This window comes from Mus pahari, chromosome 3 (genome assembly GCF_900095145.1).
Source record: "Mus pahari chromosome 3, PAHARI_EIJ_v1.1, whole genome shotgun sequence".
NCBI lineage: Eukaryota > Metazoa > Chordata > Mammalia > Rodentia > Muridae > Mus > Mus pahari.
Window position 1 is genome coordinate 147461411 of NC_034592.1, and position 18100 is coordinate 147479510.

The 18100-nt window shown below is 52.9% G+C and overlaps 1 protein-coding gene across 3 annotated transcripts in view; it reads right to left on the bottom strand.

Annotated features, from left to right (window-relative positions):
* Positions 1-18100, bottom strand: part of Cdh22 (cadherin 22) — a 123892-nt gene that overhangs the window by 46500 nt on the left and 59292 nt on the right. For 2 of the 3 annotated variants that reach the window (XM_029537033.1, XM_021193691.2), the window contains exons 3-4: positions 13419-13713; positions 264-383 (exon numbers count right to left, since the gene is read on the bottom strand). In XM_029537033.1, coding sequence (XP_029392893.1) covers positions 264-383; positions 13419-13713 — 415 coding nt within the window. Of the gene's footprint in view, positions 1-263; positions 384-13418; positions 13714-18100 lie in introns of those variants that run through there. The other variant, XM_029537034.1, reaches the window with a different exon arrangement.

The following is an 18100-nucleotide window of genomic DNA, read 5'->3' on the forward strand; positions in this document are numbered from 1 at the left end:
TTCTTGCAGGATACTCACCCACCTTTCCCTGCGCTCTCCTCTTCTTGTGTGGCCACCCACCTTCCCACAACCCCAGAGTTTCTTGGAACCCAAGACATGCTCTGCGCTCTGTGCTTCCTCAGCATTGCTAGGTCAGCAAGCTCAGTGACCTGCCTGGGCAATACATCTCTGACCCCGCCCCCTGCCCCCCCCCCTCTCACCGGCTTGGGGTCCACTGTGAAGTGGTACTTGACCCCGCCCCCTGTCCCAGCCCCGCCCCTCACCTGTCTTGGGATCCACTGTGAAGTGGTGCTCGCCATCCAGCACACTGTACACCAGCCGGGCACTGCTGCCGTAAGTGGGGTCGTCTGCATCAGAGGCCATCACCTGCATCACCGACGTGCCTGGGCCCGGGGGACCAAGCAAGACAAAGGTCATACAGTGGTCACCTGAAACTTTGCAGCCCTGTTCCCTTCCTGTGTTAGGGGAGCCATGAGAATAGGGGACCCTTTGGGAATCTCCTAGAGGTCATTGGACACCTACTTTACAGCCCTGCTCTCAAACTGAGGCCCAACCTGCTTCCTGACCCAGGGCCTTCCTAGGGATGCAGGCGGCCATGGATTCAAGTATCCCTTGGCTCCCAGATAAAGGGGTCAGCAAGGGAGTCTCAGTTTCTCCTCCAAAGCGGGCAGAATGCCAGTCCTTGGTCTGCAGGGCAAGTGGGAGAATAGATTTGATATTCCCACTACCGTGCAGCTAAGGGCAGTCCCTCAAAGGCAGATGCAGGGATAACAGTCATTATCTATATAGTTATGAGGCACAGTCAGAGCTAGGACTAGAAAGCAGGCCCCAGAGGGGCTTTTAGTCACTGCAGCCCCTCTGGATTCATTTTGGACTCTGCCACCTGTCTTCCATCTCTGCAGCAGGAGCTGAGCTCCTACAACCAAGCTCACTGGGCCTCAGAGGCTGGCATCTCCTGGCCTCCAGGCAGGAGGATGGCAGTGGCCAGCTTCCCTTTGGAAATGGGTTAGCTGTAGGCCGTGATGCCCTCTTGTCCCTCCCCCTGATGCCCAGACAGCGCTGCCCCCCTCAGGCTGCGCACACTTCTCCTCATGCTCGGCACGTAGGCTGCTGGGGAGAGCATAAATTGGATAAAAGTCCATCAAACAGCGGCAATTAAGTTATTGATTTTCGACGCTGCCTCATTAAACTGGGAGCTTCTCCCGGCCTGTCCCAGAGATGGCTCTAATTTGACATCATGTTCAATTTGACGAAAGCAGGGCTTGGGACGTGAGACTGGACCGGTGGGGGAGGGGCAGATTGAAGGTCTATGGGAACCTTTCTAGAAAAAAAAAAAAAAGTGTGTGTGTGTGTGTGTGTGTGTGTGTGTGTGTGTGTGTCGAGGGAGGAGACGGAAAAGAGTTTGGGGGGTGGTCAGGACAAGACCCAAAGGAGAGGAGCCTGAGGTCCTACATCTGGGTGGTGTCCTCAGTTGGATGCTCTGCTGAGGACCTGGGTGAGACCCTCCTGGGGCTGAGCTCGGCTCTTTGGGCCAGCAAGCAGCCTGCTGGGAGGTGAGGGCAGTTCACTGCTTGGCTAATGAGGGAGTCTGTAAGTGCCAGTACAGCAATTCTGCTGAGCCCAGCCTGCTGCCCGCCTCTCCCGCCTCCAGCCCGGGGCCCTCCATCATTCCAGACAGACACATGTATTTATTTTTCTCTTCTTTGCATTTCTCATTTTCCTCTCCGGGTCCCCCCCCCAGCCGCTGGAGCCTCCCAAGCTGGCCCTGAAAAACACCTCTCTTTGTTGGCTGCAGCTGCATGCCAGCCACACCTGAGTTGCCCTAAGAAGGTGAGGAGAGAGGAGAGAGGACAGCCCCTTCCCTACAGTGCTGATGATCATGGGTTGCCAGGGACACAGCTCCAGTTGCAGAGGAAGGGAGTAATGAGTTCCTGCTGGGCCCCTACTGTTTACTTAGGGTCACTTAGGCCTCTTAGTTCATCACTAGTCCATAGAGCATCTCAGGGATGCACAGTGGACCTCTGGAATATATTACAGGTAAGGAAATGGGCCAGATGGGAAAGATTTGTTTGAGTGTACAGAGAGAGGACATGGTGGGATTTGAACACAGGACTACATTGTCAGAGCCGCTTCGGGGACTTGTGTCAGCACAGGCGAGGTGACTCTGGGGGAAGTGGCCTGGTGTGCTGAGCCATAACCACTGACAGACCTTGATCTGAGACGCGCCATGAACTCCCTTGTGCCTGGACTCTTCCTCCAAGCTCCTCAGATCGCGCTGAGAAGCCTTTGGTTTCAGCACCAAGAACAGCGCCCGGCGGATCTAAGAATGGAATGGCTGCAGGTGGCAGTCTCAGGAGGCCCCGCTGCTGTGAACAACGTGTCCAGGCCTCCCTCACAGAGGCACTGGAGTGGGAGAGGATACATGAAGTGTCAGGCTTATGATGGGTGTTCGATAAATAGGGCTGGTGTAACAGTTACGAGGCAGAGTCTCTCTGTCTCTTCCCTGCCTGTTCCTTCCATCCCACAGGCAAGTCACAGTGCTGGGCTGAGTGACTCCCTGGGGACATGGCTGAGCCTCTCTCTCTCTCTCTCTCTCTCTCTCTCTCTCTCTCTCTCTCTCTCTCTCTCTCTGACTGCATCCCAGAGATTCCCTCGGGGATGCTGGAATAATTTCCCCAATCTGAGATTCTTTATGGCAGCCATTACAGTTAATGCCGACACGTGGGGATGGTGAAGGGTCAGTGATTCACCATGGCTCCCCCCAGGCCCGGAAGAAATGGCTTTCTTAGGCCACACAGCCCCTCCCCACTAGTCAGAAGCTCCCCAGAATTGGCAGAGAGAAGGGTACCAGGTTGGAGACGGCCGTGAGGTCACCTTGACGTTGTCCCCCAGGCCAACTGCCATAGCTTCTGCCCAGCAGCTCTTGATGTACCGTCATGTTTCCTCTGCCCTCACGTTAAGCTTGTGACACAGATGCAGGGGCAGATGGGAAACAAATCTTGCTTTCCCGCTTTCGTGTAAGCACTCATGCCGCGGCCAGATATCAAGCCACCAATGTGGTGTCAAACGATTCACAGGATTTCTAAAAGTCTATGCGCGGCTCTCATGAGTGGAAACCCATGGTCAGGTGTCATTGCTCAACAACAGCGATATCATTACACATACAGAATAACCACTTCATATTTCACACAGTGCTTTACATACACCATCACGCGAAATCTAGACAGAAGCCTTGCAGTCAGATCTGTTAAGATTTCCAGAACCTGATTACTAAACCATCTGTCATGGGATCTGATGTCCTCTTCTGGTGTGTCTGAAGGCAGTTACAGTGTACTCATATGCATAAAATAAATAAATGTATCTTTAAAAAAAAGAGTACTTGCTCCCTGGTTGGATCCATTAGGCAGAGTCCTTTCCGTCGATCAGCACCAAGGACAGTGCTCATCCGTCCATAGTCAACTGGCCGGGCTGTCAGTGAGGCAGGATTTCAATGCAGGGTGGATCTGGTGTCAAAACTAACATGCCCTGCCTTCCAGGTAGAAGGAGAAGGAGAGCATTGATTGGAGTTGATGTAAATTGGTGACTGAAAGAGGGGGGACTCTGAGAAACTACAAGGGTGGAGAGAGGAGAGGAAGGCAGGGGTGGGATTCAGGTCCTTCAGGCCAACCTGTCCCTGATGGTCTGTGCTGGTCTGGGAAGATGGGAGAGAGGACTGCTGTCTAGGGTTCTGCCTAGTGGCCCATACGGGGACGTGACAGCCTGGTCCCCCTGCTTGAACACATCTTAAGAGTCTAAGTTAAGACTAGGACTAGGAATGGCCTGATTCTTGGGTAAATGGGATCTCAGGGCTCAGGGATCCATGCAGAATGTTAAATATGGGGAGTCTGGTCCTTGGAGAGCACAAACTTCAGTGGTTCTCAGCCTGGCCACGCACTAGAATCCTTTGGGAGTTTTAAAATAAAACTGATGCTGAGTCTCATTCCTGACCAATTAAATAGGACTCTGTGGGTGGGATCTGGGCAAGGGTATTTTTTTTTTTAAGTTCCCTATTGGGCTCAGAATGGATGCAGTGCAAACCTGGACCCTGACTGGACCAGTAAGGAAATGGAGTAACAGACATGCTCAATGCCATCCTGAGGTAATTTTTCTACTACGCAGTAGGGAATGATTCCAACCCAGATCTTTCTGGCTAGGATGTCACCCTCCAGACACACCGGGCCTGCATTGAAGGTGACATCGAGAAGAAGAGCAAGCCTGCCGTGTGCCCTGGGTCATCACAGTTCCTCAGAGCTGAGGACAATGTGAGAAGTGGGACCTTCTAAGAGGTGATGTCCCTCACACTTCCAGTGAGTATAGGTAGGCATCACATCCCAGTACGTCCTCACCTTACTCAGGGGACAAGCCAGTCTTCCCTTTGTTTGGCCTGTTTTCCTCTGTGTAATCTGAGACTCCCTGGAGCTTAGAGATGATGGATTTAAGAGGCCAAAGGGCCAGTAACGTGTACATCATTGGATCTCAGTTTCCGTTGGTTCTCTGGACAGCCAGGAGGCACTTAGGCCCTATGTCCTTGGCCCTGAGTAGGATACCCCTGACGGCAACATCAGAGAGGGAGGGCTTGCCTGCTACTCAGCTCTGATTTTCTGGCCCTGATGTCATTCATTATGTTTGGTCTCTTAACACAGGCTATCCACGGGGTACAGGAAGCCAGCAGCAGGCTCCTGGAGGAGGTGGTACAGTGTGGAAGGCCACAGAGGTAAACTCTCACACACTCCAGCCTTTTCCCAGGCCCCACAGGAGGCTGCAGGACCCTCACCCCAGAGGTTCCTAAATCTGTAAAGAGCCAATAGTATTTTGTTCCCTCCTGCATCCGGGATGAGGAGACCCCTCTGGTAATGAGATTAACGAGATTAAGTGCTTTAGCGAAGAAGTCCTCCCCGGGCTGAGTCGACTGAGTGTCATTATTATGAAGACGTTTCTAATTGTCTTCCCTTACCTCCCATGCTGTCCTGCTGGGCCTGGGGATACCCTGGGCTTACTTTTAGCTTCTCCAACATTTATAAAAAACGGCTTCCCACCCCCTGCTGCTGCCAGCACCGTGTGGAATGCTTTCTATTAAAATTTAAAAACCACTTGTCGAGAGTCCCGGGAAACACTCAGAGTGCGAAGGAAACAAGCCCCTTCTCCAACCCCGCCCTCCCGCCCCCTCCCAGCTCCCTCCTGGACCGTCACTTACAATGTGGGCTAGCCGGGCTGGGCTTGACCTTGCTTCTAGCTGCCCAGCTGGGGCGCTCTAATGTAGATGAATGACCCACAGGAGAGGCGGGGAAGCAGCTACAGGGAAAGGGAGGTGGCAGGACAGGGGAGGAGGCTCTCGTCCAGAGACCAGCACCAGGGGAGGTGACACAGAAGAGGAGGGGCAGGAAAGTGGGTCAGGGTGGAGAGATGAGGGATAGGTACTTAGGGACAGAAAGTGGGGCAGCTCCTATGGCAGAAAACCAGAAATCTAGCAAGCTAGAGTCAATGAAGATGGTACCACACAGAAAACGGGAGGCGACATGAGGCGGAGCACGGGGCAGAAGGGTGAGGTCCGGCCTGGAGAGGTGGGGGACCCTTTTGCGGAGACTTTGAACACCCCTCCCTCGCTCTATCTTTTCTTAGGGGTCTCAGCCACAGCCTTGACCCCGTGCATGTATCTAATGTTCACCCCCCGAAGGGCTTTCCAGATACCCGACGTTAAAGGCCACAAGATCTTTGTCCTCTCAGCACTCACGGGAGGCTATACTCATAGAATCCAGTGGGTGACCTTGTGTGTTTGGGATGCTGGTGTCTGCATCAGCAACGCCAGTCTGGCCAATGGAAGAAGGCCAATGTGGGCAGTGGTCGACGTAAGAGCGTCTTCTCTTATTTCTATGCTCTTCATTGTCTGAGACAAGGTATCTCATGGAACCTGGAGCTAGCTCACCAAGTCAGCTAGATTAGCTGGCTGGCAGGCCATAGTGACACCCCAGTCTCCGCAGACCCCAAGACCGGGTAGGGACAACGCTGCTTCTGGCTGGGTGCTGGGGAGCCAAACTCAGGTCCTCATATCTGCATAGCAAGCCCTTCCGAGCCACCTCCTCAACCTATAAACCCTGTAATTCAGCTGCATTCATTCACTTGATAGCTATCAGGGCCCAGTGTGTTAGGCCCCTGAGGCAGGATGGTGGCTCCATCAGCTCGGCACCGGGTGCCATGTCGTCTCAGAGCCCTCACAGACCTGGTGCTCACGTTTGGACAGATTGCTTTTTCTTTTATTTAGTTCGTTTTAATTTTACAGTTTATTCATTTTTATGTGTGGGGTGTGGATTGGGGGGTGCGTGAGTGCAGCATGTATGTGTGTGGCGGTCAGAGGACAACTTCATGGAGTTGGTTTCCCTCTGTCTTTGCATGGTCCCCAGAACTAGAGCTTGGGTCACCAGGCCTCTGTAGCTTTACCTGCTGGGCCATCCAGCCAGCTTTTGAACAGCTTGTTGATGGAAAAGACAAATTGCTCCAGATTACCCGGGATTGCTGGGGGTTGACTCCAAAGGGCCAGGGCCCCCTGCTACCTGTCCCCACCAGAAACCTCCCATCCTGTTGTCCCTCCAGCAGGGGAGCAGGAGCGAGTGCTGTTGCTAGGCAAGAGGATGCAGCACATATAGATCTTCCTGGACTTTAATTAAAAACATCTTTAGAAGTCGTCTCTGCCGAGGCCAGCGATTGATTCCTGGCTTGGGCCCTAGGGCTGCTGAGCCACACTGTGGCTGTGGATGGGACAGTTGGAGACTCCCCACTTACTGCTTGCTGCCTTCTGCAAATGATACCCTCGGGAACCACCCTCCTCTCCTCTCTGCTACGCACCCCCTTCAAGCCCCAGATTTGGGGAACAGACTGCATGCTGTCACTTTTATTCCTGCCCTTGGACCTCGGTTCCCTTTGCTGCAAAACGGGGGTGTCAGCATCTAAGAGAGAGCCCATGAAGAGGACGAGGTGAGATTAGGGGCGTGAGAGCGATTTCAAGCCGTAAAGTACTTTGCAAGGAAGCATCGAGACTGTCCCCTGTCCCCTGAAGAAAGCCGTGGATGCTGCGTTCAGAGTTCTGGTTCCAAGGTCTGTCTCAGCTTTGACTACAGAGCCTCAGACAAGTCACTTGTCTCTTGTTACATTTACTTCCCATTTGGCAGAATGAAGACAGTAACACCTGCCCTCCTTATTCCCGGGATTGGAGGATAAAGGCGAATCGCTCTGTGAAAGCGCTGTTAGCTGATAGCTATTATTTACTGAATATCCCAAGAAGTGCGGGTTGTACTGCAAAACAGGCTCCGTCTACTCATTAGAGATGCAGCTCACAGGGAACTGGAGTCAAGGGAAGGGGATTGTGGCAGGGGCCTGCAACATCCACACTCCGGTTGAGCCCCAACCCCGTGGTCCAGCCACACCACTGCTACTGTGTGGTACACCATATCCCCCACCCCTCCCTTACAGCAGGCATCACTAATCTATTGTGGCACTCCTTTCTGTTGAGCCCAAATGAAACCTTCAGACTCTCTGGTCGCTACCAGTTGATGGAGGTAGCTGCAGGAGATGAAGCTGACTCAGTGCTGTTCTGAGGTTGGGATGGTACACTGTTTATCGGTGCACTGTGACCCTGCACACACAGCGTGCAGTGTGTGAAATGGGTACCAGGAGTCCCAAGTGTCTGCTCATTTTTCTATCCAGCAAACACTGTCTTTGTCCTTGTCCTCGGATGACTCGTTACAGGCTCTCCGAGTCAAGCACCCTGGACGCCATGCATATAGTGGGCGCTAATAAACATTGGCAGATTTCAATGGTCTCTGCGTCTCCTGCAGTTCACAGAATAAAGGACCGGCTAATGAACACAGATCGAATTGAGGCTTTGTGTTTTCCTTCCTTCTTCCTTTTTGAGAAACGGTTTCTCTGTGGAGCCCTGGCTATCCTAGAACTCACTCTGTAGACCGGGCTCACTTGAACTCAGATCCATCTGCTTCTGCCTCCCAAGTGCTGACATTCAAGGTGTGCACCAGCACGGCCTAGCAGAGGCTCTGTGTTTTCAGTGGTGCCAAGCACTGTATTTTGCATATAGTTGGCATCAATGACTGGAGAAGTGGAGTTGGCTCTGGAAACCCTGGAAGACTCTTGTATCCTGGAGGTTGCGGGAATCCCGTCACTGAATCTGGGTCAGGTTGTGACAGCCTAGGAGAGGCACCCAGGGCCCCTTTACCTTGCTTCTCTGCCCAGACTCACTGCTTGTCGACTTCATGAAGCCCCAAGCTTTTGACCCCTCCTCTGCTGATGAGTCTCCCGCCACGATTCTAGGAGAGTGTTCAGACTTATCCTAGGTATCCCCGGTGTTTATGGTGCACATCCCTGTCCTAGCCAGACCGAGGAGGATGAACCTGCTCCTCCTTCCACGGCAGCTCCAATACTGAGCTGCTCAGAGCGCTTTCTGCTCTCTCCCGTATTCAGTTCTGCACTGACCCCGTGGGCTCTGCTCTGAAATAATACGCTGGCACTCTTCTTTCCCATTGCCTCTTACCTGTCCAACTGGTGCCCCCTCTCACCTCCCTCTTTCCGCCCTTAGTCTGTATATCAACACAAGCTAGGCCATTCTTTTAAAGTATGCATTGGGTTTTATCATCTCTCTGACTCCATCTCACTCAGCCGCCACCAAGTCCTAGGTACTTCAGCTTAAGACCTGTTTAGGGAGGTACCCAAGCTCTGCCATCCTCCCCATCTCTTCTCCCTGCAAACGCAATGAGCACAGCCTGTCCTAGGGTCCTTGCACGCATAGCTCCCTGCACCTGCAATGTTCTTTGAACGCGGTGGCAGTTCAAGTGTGGTACCCAACCCAGCCCCAGCTCCTGGGAGTTTGTTATCGTTCCTCACAGTCAGACCTGCTGGATTAGAAACCCTGGGGGTGTGGCTGAGGTGGAGCCCTGTGATGGAGTGCTTACCTAGCATGCATGAGCTGAGTTTGATCTCCAGCACTGCAAAGGAAGGAGCCCTCCGGGGATAGATGCGGCAACCTGTGTTAACTAGCACTCTGGGTAATTTGGGTTGGAAACCCTGCTTCGAGCTGTTCCTCCGTTCAGTTCCCTTCTTTCAGTGTGTGATTCAACACTCTCATAAAAAGAGAGTCTCTGGCTCTGTGGATATGGAAGGCACTTGCTGTGCAAATGTGGGGGAACTGAGTTCTAATCCCCAGACCCCCCATATAAAGCTGGGCGTGACGGTGCCCATTTGTAGTCCCTGCGCGCCTGTAGCGAGATGGGGGGATGGAGACAGGAGAATCGTCAGAAGCTTACACACCAGCTAGCCTGGTCATACGGGGGCAAACAAAAGACAAGCTGTACAAAGGGACCAACGGTGGAGGATGACCTCTGACCTTCACGCATGCTCAGTATCATGTACACACCCACACTCACATACTCGAGCAGGCACACACATACATAGACATCCTAACAAGGGGGAGAATTTCTACCAAATTCTAGCCAGTTCGGTTCCCATCAATCCCTCACTGTGTGGCCTCCTGATGGTCCCCAATCTGGGGCACAATGCCTGAGCCTGTGGCATGAAGGACCCCCCCAATGCTCAGCAAGTAACTCTGACCCCTGGGGGAGGACAGGGGCTGGCTCAAGGTCACGGGGGGGGGGCGGGTGTCGGGCCTGCCAACTGTCTGCTGGGGACTTGCTTCTCAGCGCCGGCCCCAGCGTGGGCTGGCATGTCCCCCCCCTCAGCATCGTGGTTCAATGGCCCTGGGCTCACTTTCCTTCTCTTTCAAGCTCTGAGTGGTTTAATTTGCGAGCACAGCTGCTTTTCATGTCGCAAGCTGCGTCCCTGCTCCCTCTGATCTCGGGAAACTGCCCGATCCACTGCCGCTTGTCAGCCCCGCCCTGCTCAGCCCTGATCAGGAGGTTCAGTTAATTGTGACTGATTTTCAAAGCCGCCTGGAGTCTCCATGAGCACCCAGTGCCGGATCTGCTTCTTCAAAAAGTTACTCAAATAAAATCAACTAATTTAATTTCTGCCTTTTCCCGCCCCCTCCTCGGTTCCCCAGCTCGTCCAAAGTGAGTCACCCTGCCTGCCTTTCCTCTGAGTGTTCTGTGAGTTCAGGCTGGGACTCAGGCCAGTGCCTCCTACACTCTGTGGGACCTGGGATGCACTCCTGTCCTCCTCTTGGAGTTCAGCTTCTCCATCTGTGCAGCAAGGACCCTTGCCTCTCCAACAACCCGGAAGCCAAAGGCAGGGGCCAGTTCCAGCACGCGCTGGCTTCAGGACCCCCATGTACCTTCTCTTCCCTCTGGGATCTGGTGCTCCCCTCTGTTCGGTGACTTATTGACAGTAGCTCTGCCATGCTCCTCAGTGAGGGTGAGGTGGGGATTGCAGAGCCACCTTGGCCCCAGACCCAGCCTTCCTCTGCAGTATGGTAGAGAGAACTTTTTGAAAGGCTTTCTTGAAAGTCACTTAGATGTAACACCTGTTTCCGTTCCTAGCACCGGCCCTCACAAGCTTTTTGGTCTCTCTGTGGGAGAGGAGACAGCTAAGTGGGCAGATGCACTGACTTCACAAACCTGGTGAGTGGAATTTGAGCCATGGACCAACATGGAATCAGGATGTGGTAGGACACAGGTGTAATCCAAGCACTTCTACAGCAAGATGGGAGACAGAGGCAGGAGAATTGTCTGAAAGCCCAGGCAGGGGTCAGCTAGCCCAGTGTACGGAGCATAGCAGCAGAAACAAGAGACTCTGCCTCAAAGCCGGTAGAAGGACGGCCTTGGGAAATGGCTCAAGTGATAAAGGTGCTCGTCACGCAGGTCTGAGTGCCTGAGCTCAACTCGCCAAATCCCAAAAGCTGTCTGATGACGTGTGTGTGTGTGTGTGTGTGTGTGTGTGTGTGTGTGTTTGCATGTGTGTTTAACTTCTTATTTTATTTTAAAAAACAACGCACGTGTCAGTTTTGGGGAAGCATAGACAAGACCATATCCTCTTGGGCCAGAGATTAGGTGAGGGCTGCTGGGCCTGGGAAATTGGGGATTTGAGCTGCCCCTGATTTGCTTGTGACTTCGGACACACCACTGTCTCCTGGACCCCAGCTTCTGTATTATGTAATTCATATCTAAGCTCTCAGCAACTCCGGACTGTCCTGGGTCTTTGCCACTGACAACCTCCTGGGTACCTATGTCCCCAGCCCAGAGCTCCCCAATGACCTGGCTTATTCAACCGACAGTTTAAAGAGTTATGTTCTGCTTCCATCTCAGCACGTCAGAAACCAGACTCCTGCTTCCCTCTCGTCTCCCATAGCTGTCCTTCCAGCTCAGGAAATGGAAATCCTATCCAGTTCCCAGCTCAGGTCAAAACCCTAAACATAAGATGTGAGTTCTCTCTCTCATACCCTCCATCCAATCCATTAGCAAACACCTTCAGCCTAGCTCTCCAAAGACATCCACCGGCGACATCCACCAGCGACCTCCTTTCCGTGTCCCTTCTCTAGTGCCACTTGGAGATACGCCGCCACCATATTCTGTCTTGACAACTGCAGTGTCCTCCTTCTGAGCAACCAGTTCCTGCTTCCCCCCCCCCCACCTTCCCCACACCGGGTCCTTCCTCATGAAGCAATCACGAGATCCTGTTAGAGCCGGGCCAGAGCCTATCATTCTTCCGAAGGGGACCTACCACAGCCGGTCTAGCACGTGCAGAATAAAGATCAAACCCTAACTATTATGTACATGGCTGTGTGATACTCAGGGAACTTCACCCCAGGGCCTTTGCACATTCTGTTCTCCATGCTCTTCCCCCACAACGGCCATCTTTGCGCTTCACTGCTCCAACATCACCTCTGAGGAGCCTTACTGCATTGACCACTTTTTCCTGCTTATTAATGTTTGTCATCTCTAGCCAGAACATGCTGTTTGTGAGTGTACAGGCTCTCGTTTGTCTATACATAGTTATTCCTCCCATGCCTAGCACATAGTAGGCATTCAACAAATTTACTTCAAGTGAACCAATATGCCAACAAACACCTGGCCAGTCATAGGACCAAAGGGATTTTCAGGCGCTGCTTAGCTAGTAAGCATGTACACATCAAACACACACATGTACCTGCATGTATGTATGCAGGGCTTACATCTCTGCTACTCAGTTTTCCCACTGTTCCTTTGTGCTCCCTATGTCCTCTGACCCACATTTCTCTTTGACTACCAGTCATCTGCTTATTGAGCTGGATTTGGTCCAACCTGGATACACAGAGGTTGACTGTGTCTTCCCCACAAGTCTAACTGCCCTGGCTTCTGATGTGTAGCCATAGGGCGAGAGACCCCGAGAAAGGCCAGGCCAGCTTGCATCTTCCAGAGATCCTGTCCTTCGCCCATCTGACTTGCAGACTCCTTTGGCTAACATGGTGAGGATGGAGTGGCAGCCTGAGACCCACAACCTGTATCTCAGTCAGGGTCCACTCGAGACTCAGTAGCCTGGGCCAAGTGGGGCCTCGATGGCCGTCTAGCCAGCTGTCTGGGATCCCACCATGGGTGGGTAGGGCAGAGGCATGATAGCTACAGTCTGGGCACAGTGCTCTATTCAGATGTGTGCTGAGCCAGTCTGGCTCACATCTATAGGAAGCTGTGTGTTTTCTCTTGAAACTTCCACAAGTGGGTGTGTGCAGTGCCCCTGGGTGCTTGCAGTCACACTCAGCAAAGAGGAATTGATTCTGCCAGTGCCTCGGAGTGTTAGCATGGGGCTGGAGTCCCCCCGGGCAGCAGGGTCTCTAAGTTGGGGCATGCCAGGCAAGTGAACAAAGCTGTCAACTTGGGGGTCTCCAACTGCATCCAGATGGAACAGCACCCCAGCAAGATGACGCTTGCTTACTGTGGTCACCATGGAAGCAGTTTGTCCAGTAGCTCGCTTTGTTTGAGGTTCATTTCCTGTGGCTATGCTATGCACATATGTGAGACCGTGTTCAGATCTGCACTGGTCTGGTTGTTGCCATTTTAACCTGGAGATGAGCCAGCAGCTGTGCAGGGGCCATGTCTGTGTGCAGCTGGACTTTGAAGAAGAGCTGTGACCATGTCAAACTTGGTGGGGCTGTGTCTCTGAACATACAGTGTGCATGTGTCTAGGTGAGTTTGCATTGCATGGCTAAGCTTGAATGTGTAGCTGTACCTGAGTATTCAGTTATCTCTGAGTCCACAGACATGCCCACGTCCTCATGGTATATGGATGTAGCAGAGGTCATGTGTAAGCTTTGCCCAGCTATGTAGCTGGGAACGTGCCCTGCTCCAGGCTGCCCTCTGTCTCTCCAGCCCTTTCCATCAGGACACAACCAGCACATGCCAGCCTCCCTTGGGGCATCCTGACCCCCATGCCTCACCCAACCCCCAACCCACCTGTAGGTGACAGCTCGGCCACACTGCCAATGTAGGGGCCGTGGAGAAAGCGTGGTTCACTGTCGTTGATGTCCTGCACTTTGATGATGAACTCTGACTCGGGCTCCAGCAGACGGTTGGTGGCTCGATCCCTGGCTTGGGCCCGGAGCGTGTAGAAGGTTTTCTGCTCTCGGTCCAGGCGCTCCGTGGCATGGATGTCACCTGTCAACTCGTCAATCAGGAAGATGGTCCCTGCACCCTCGCCCGAGATGGTGTACTTGATGGTCCCGTCGCCTTCGTCAGAATCCGAGTGGATCTGGGGAGGTGGGAAGAAGGGAGGGTGGATAGTGAGGAAGGCAGTTGCTTCTCTGACACATTCCCCCATAGAGTCCCATGGGGACCTTTTCCTGGGCCCATCTCTCCCTCAACAGAACACACAGAGACCCAGAAGCTGTGCCAATCTGAGCTTCATTCACACCCTCAACAAAGTGTTCACCTGGGATGCACCCTACTCCAACTGCACCCCACAATCCACCTTCTCTAGACCCCCAAAAGCCACCAGCTTTAGACGATAACCACTACCCTACCCCCACCCCATCCCTGCTTGAAAAACTCCCATGCTTCCTGTTACCTTTGAAACAAAGTTCAGGAACACAGCTTGCATAGCCCTGCACAGTGTACTGTGTGCTTGTGTAGGTGCACACGTGTGTGTGTGTGTGTGTGTGTGTGTGTGTGTGCATGGTGGGACTTGTGGGGAGGGTATGAGAGGGCATCCTTAGGTGTTATTGATGTGGTTTTATTTTTGACCTGAAGAAGGCTGACCAGTGAAATCTCTGTGCTCTCACCCCCTAGCTCTGGGCTACAAGTGCATGTCACCATGTTTGGATGCTTAAATGTGGGTTTTGGGGAATCAAACTCATGTCCTCATGCTTCTAAGACAAGCACTTTACCCACTGAGCTATTACTCCAGTCTGGGAGCGCCTATTTTGAACACTCATTCTTATTCTCTGTGTACTGAAAATACATTCACTGTGCAAGGCTTCACTCACTTGCCCCACCCCCACCCCTGACTGGAAAGCGTTTTCTGGGTCCCTTTTCCATTCCCCTCCCAGATCCCCGAGTACACCAAACCATCATCGCTGTGTGCCACCTTGCAAGATTACCATTTGTGAGCTTCTCAAACCTCAGAATTGACACAGGGGGCTTTTTATGTGTGGCCCTGTTTCACCTATTCTGGGGTGGGGCTTCCCAGTTCACAAGCCTTGAGCTGCTCAGTGACCGTAGTCTCCCCCTGGCTTTATAACACATCTCTGTATATGAAAGGTGAGCCCATGACTTGCCACTTTGTGGGGACCAGGAGTGAGAGGGAGGGAGGAGGGGGAGGTGTGTGCAGAAGCACCTGCACCCATCATGCATTGAGCAAGGCCAGGTTCACATATATCGAGATCAGGCAGACTTTGCAGGTTTTTCTTTTTCATCTTCCTGGGGAGGCCAGGCTACTCCAGAGCTGCCTTGCTTCCTGCCCAGTGCCCCCTCCTTGGGCTTCCCTACTCCATTCTAAAGGCTCTGCAGAGAGTAGAGGAAGAGGTTGGCCATGACTCCAGCAACATCCCTTGTGTGTCTTACATAAGTCACTGTGCATCTCTGAACCTGCCACTGCATCTGTAACACAGCATATCCTCCCAGAGGAGAGCTGGGCTGACCGTCCCCTAAGGTCCTTAGCACCAGCAGCAGGAAGCAGGATGCTACTGTAGGACCGGGGCTGGATCCAGGCCCCACGGAGCCGTACATGACCCTGTGGCTGCTGAATTACCCGAAGGATCCACAAGGCTGAGAGTTAGGAGCAGAGGGAGTCTATTTAGGGAAGGTATGGAAGCTTTTGGCTTTTTTAGAAATCACTACAAATATACCTGTTGGTGCTAGCTAAAACTTAGCCCTGCCTGAGACACATTAAGCATCTGATACACAGAAGACATGATTACACTAAGCAGTCACTATTTATAACTGGGATTTCTCCCTGGTACAGCTAGGCGCCAGACCTCAGGCTGTTCCCGCTGCTCAGGCATCTCTCCGGGTAGGGACCAGCAGGAGCCTGTTCTCTTGCAAACAGAGATTTTACCCTCCAGTGCCCAAATCTCCAAGCAGCCCTGAGCAGAAGAAAGCTCATCTGGACGAAGCCAGCGATTCTGAGCAGCCCTCGCTCCTCTCTAAGACTCCGTGGAGATGGGGCACGAAGGAGATGGTCCCCAAGGCACTTTTGAGGCCTGGCTGTGGCAGACTCCAGTCCCCCCTCATCCTCAGAACAGGTGCCAGAGAACTCATCAAGAGGAGAGCCCACCCAGCCACGCGGGAGGAGCCGAGGTGTAAATTCTGTGGTAGAACTTTGCGTCTGAAAGGTGGATCATAGAAGTGCCATTTGGAAGATTGAATGGCCCATAAACATTTTCATATTTCATTAGCCGATTAATGGGCATCTCTCTCTTTTTGGCGACTCTGCTGATTCTCAGCAGAAATTGCCGGGAGTAAATGGAGGCGTCTGGTGGAACCTTTCCGGGTCCCCGTCCTGTTATAGATTGCCCCAATTAATGCCCGTCCTGGGCTCCTTCTTCCTGTCCAGTTACTGTTAATAGATTTCTCATAAGTGGCTGGATTGTAAAAACCTCATAACTCAGTTTAATGCCCCCAATAAAATTATCTCAGACGTCGGCCCTGAATCATTGGCAGCGCCTGGGATGAGGGGACCTGTCTGTGTTTGTTTGTACGCCTCCATCACCTCACCCTGGGGAGGTGCAGTGGGGAAGCGGGGCTGTGGCCTCTGTTAGGGTGCCTCTTGCCACTTCCCAGTTTGACCGGACATCTGCTTATTCGATTAGCAATCACCTGGGAGCACTGTGGTAGAAGAGATGGGATTGTGGGAGAGTCTGAGCAGCTGTCCTCTTCAATGGTGTCCGTCACTGACTGTAAAATGACTCTCGCACATCTCAGACGAGGAGACTTGAGCATAGGGACAGAAGTGATCTCTGTCATGTGGCTAAGCCTGCAGGTGTCATAGCCACTGGTGGGTTCACTGCCCTTCTGAATCCTGTTTTCCCATCTCAAGTGGTCAGGCCTTCTCTATGAGGCATAGTGAAGATTAAATGAGCACATATTGGCAATGACCCAGGCATTTTGGCCACAATGACGCCTCCCATCTCTGGATCCTGGATCTCCATGATGTACAAGAATTTGCCCTCCTCCTCCTCCTCCTCCTCCTCCTCCTCCTCCTCCTTCCTCCTCCTCCTCCTCCTCTTCCTTCTCTTCCTTCTTTTCCTCCTCCTCTTCCTCCTCTTTTGTCTCATCTTTCTCCTTCTTCTTTTTTGAGACACGGGTTCTAAGGTAGTCCAGGTTAGCCTTAGACTCACTAGGTACCTAAGGACGACCCTGAACTCATGATCCTTCTGCTTCCCTGACTCTCCCACCCCAGTGCTGGTATTATAGAATCCTGATATCTTCCCACAGACCTCCTTCCCCCTCTCAATGAGGGGTGGGGAGGAGTGAGAGGAACCCAGCATGATGCCATTGATGTTCTGTGAAGTGTGACATAGCCCTACACTGGGGCCCAGAAGCTGTTCACAAGGAACTACAGAGTCAGACTGCCAATCAGCCCAGAGAGGGAAGAGCTAAGAGTTCAGAGCTATGGGCACTGGGCTGGGCTACATCCTGGCTCAGCCCTAGAAGACAGTTCAAGATCCCCAGTCATGCATGGTAGCTGGAGGATGGATGGCCTCTCATTTACTGAACACCTACTGCATTTCTCCTGTTGTGAAGCTCAGCACACAGTAGCAGATACCTTTGCATGCTCCATGGGAAAGGACCAAGGGGAGCCTTCGTCCACTGGACTCCTGAGTGCTGGTCTATCCTCCTGCAGCCTCAAGGAGATGACTGGTCAGCTTACAATGTCCTCAGTGGACGATGGGAAGCAGGGGAGGGGCCACCAGCTGGGTCTCTGACACCAGTCTTTGCCCTGCACTTCTCCCTGACTCTCAGCTCTATCATTTGGAAAAAGACCCCAAGTCACACATCAGGAATGTGATGGGTGTGAAGTCAGGAGCAGCCACACTGCCAGCTCCAGCTTTGTCCCAGCCTGGTGAGTGGCGGCGCTTCTCCCGTTGCTACCATCACATCCCGCAGGTTCATAAGATACTATATGTGACCTCACAGCACACAGTAGGTTCTTACTGTGAATCAGCATCCCTTTCCTGTCTCTGGACTCAGGGAGGGTGGGGGAGGGGTCATCTAACTCGCCCTCCCCACCTCCTGACACACAGATGTCTCCACTCATCAGAGGTTTAGAGATCATCTCTAATGCCTTCTCAGTTCAAAGTCCCACTTTATTCCTCCTCCAGGAAGCCCTCTCAGATTTGGCCCATGTGATGGAAGAGCCCCGTGCCTCTCCGTGCACAGGCCTCTCCACGCCACACTCCCCCGAGCTTTTCAGGGTTGTGCTCAGGTGTGCCTGGCACTGTGGGTTTGAGGGCGATGGTCTGAGGTTGCTTTGCTGGGTCTGAGCTCCTCGGGCAGCGCACCAAGATACGAATGGTGCCTGCATGGAGAATGCCGGGGCGCAGGAGAGCTGAGTGTGAACACTTGTGAGCAGTGTGCATGCTTGTGATCGAGCGTGCAGGCTTCAGTGTGCGCATGCACGCAGAGTGCAAGACCAAAAT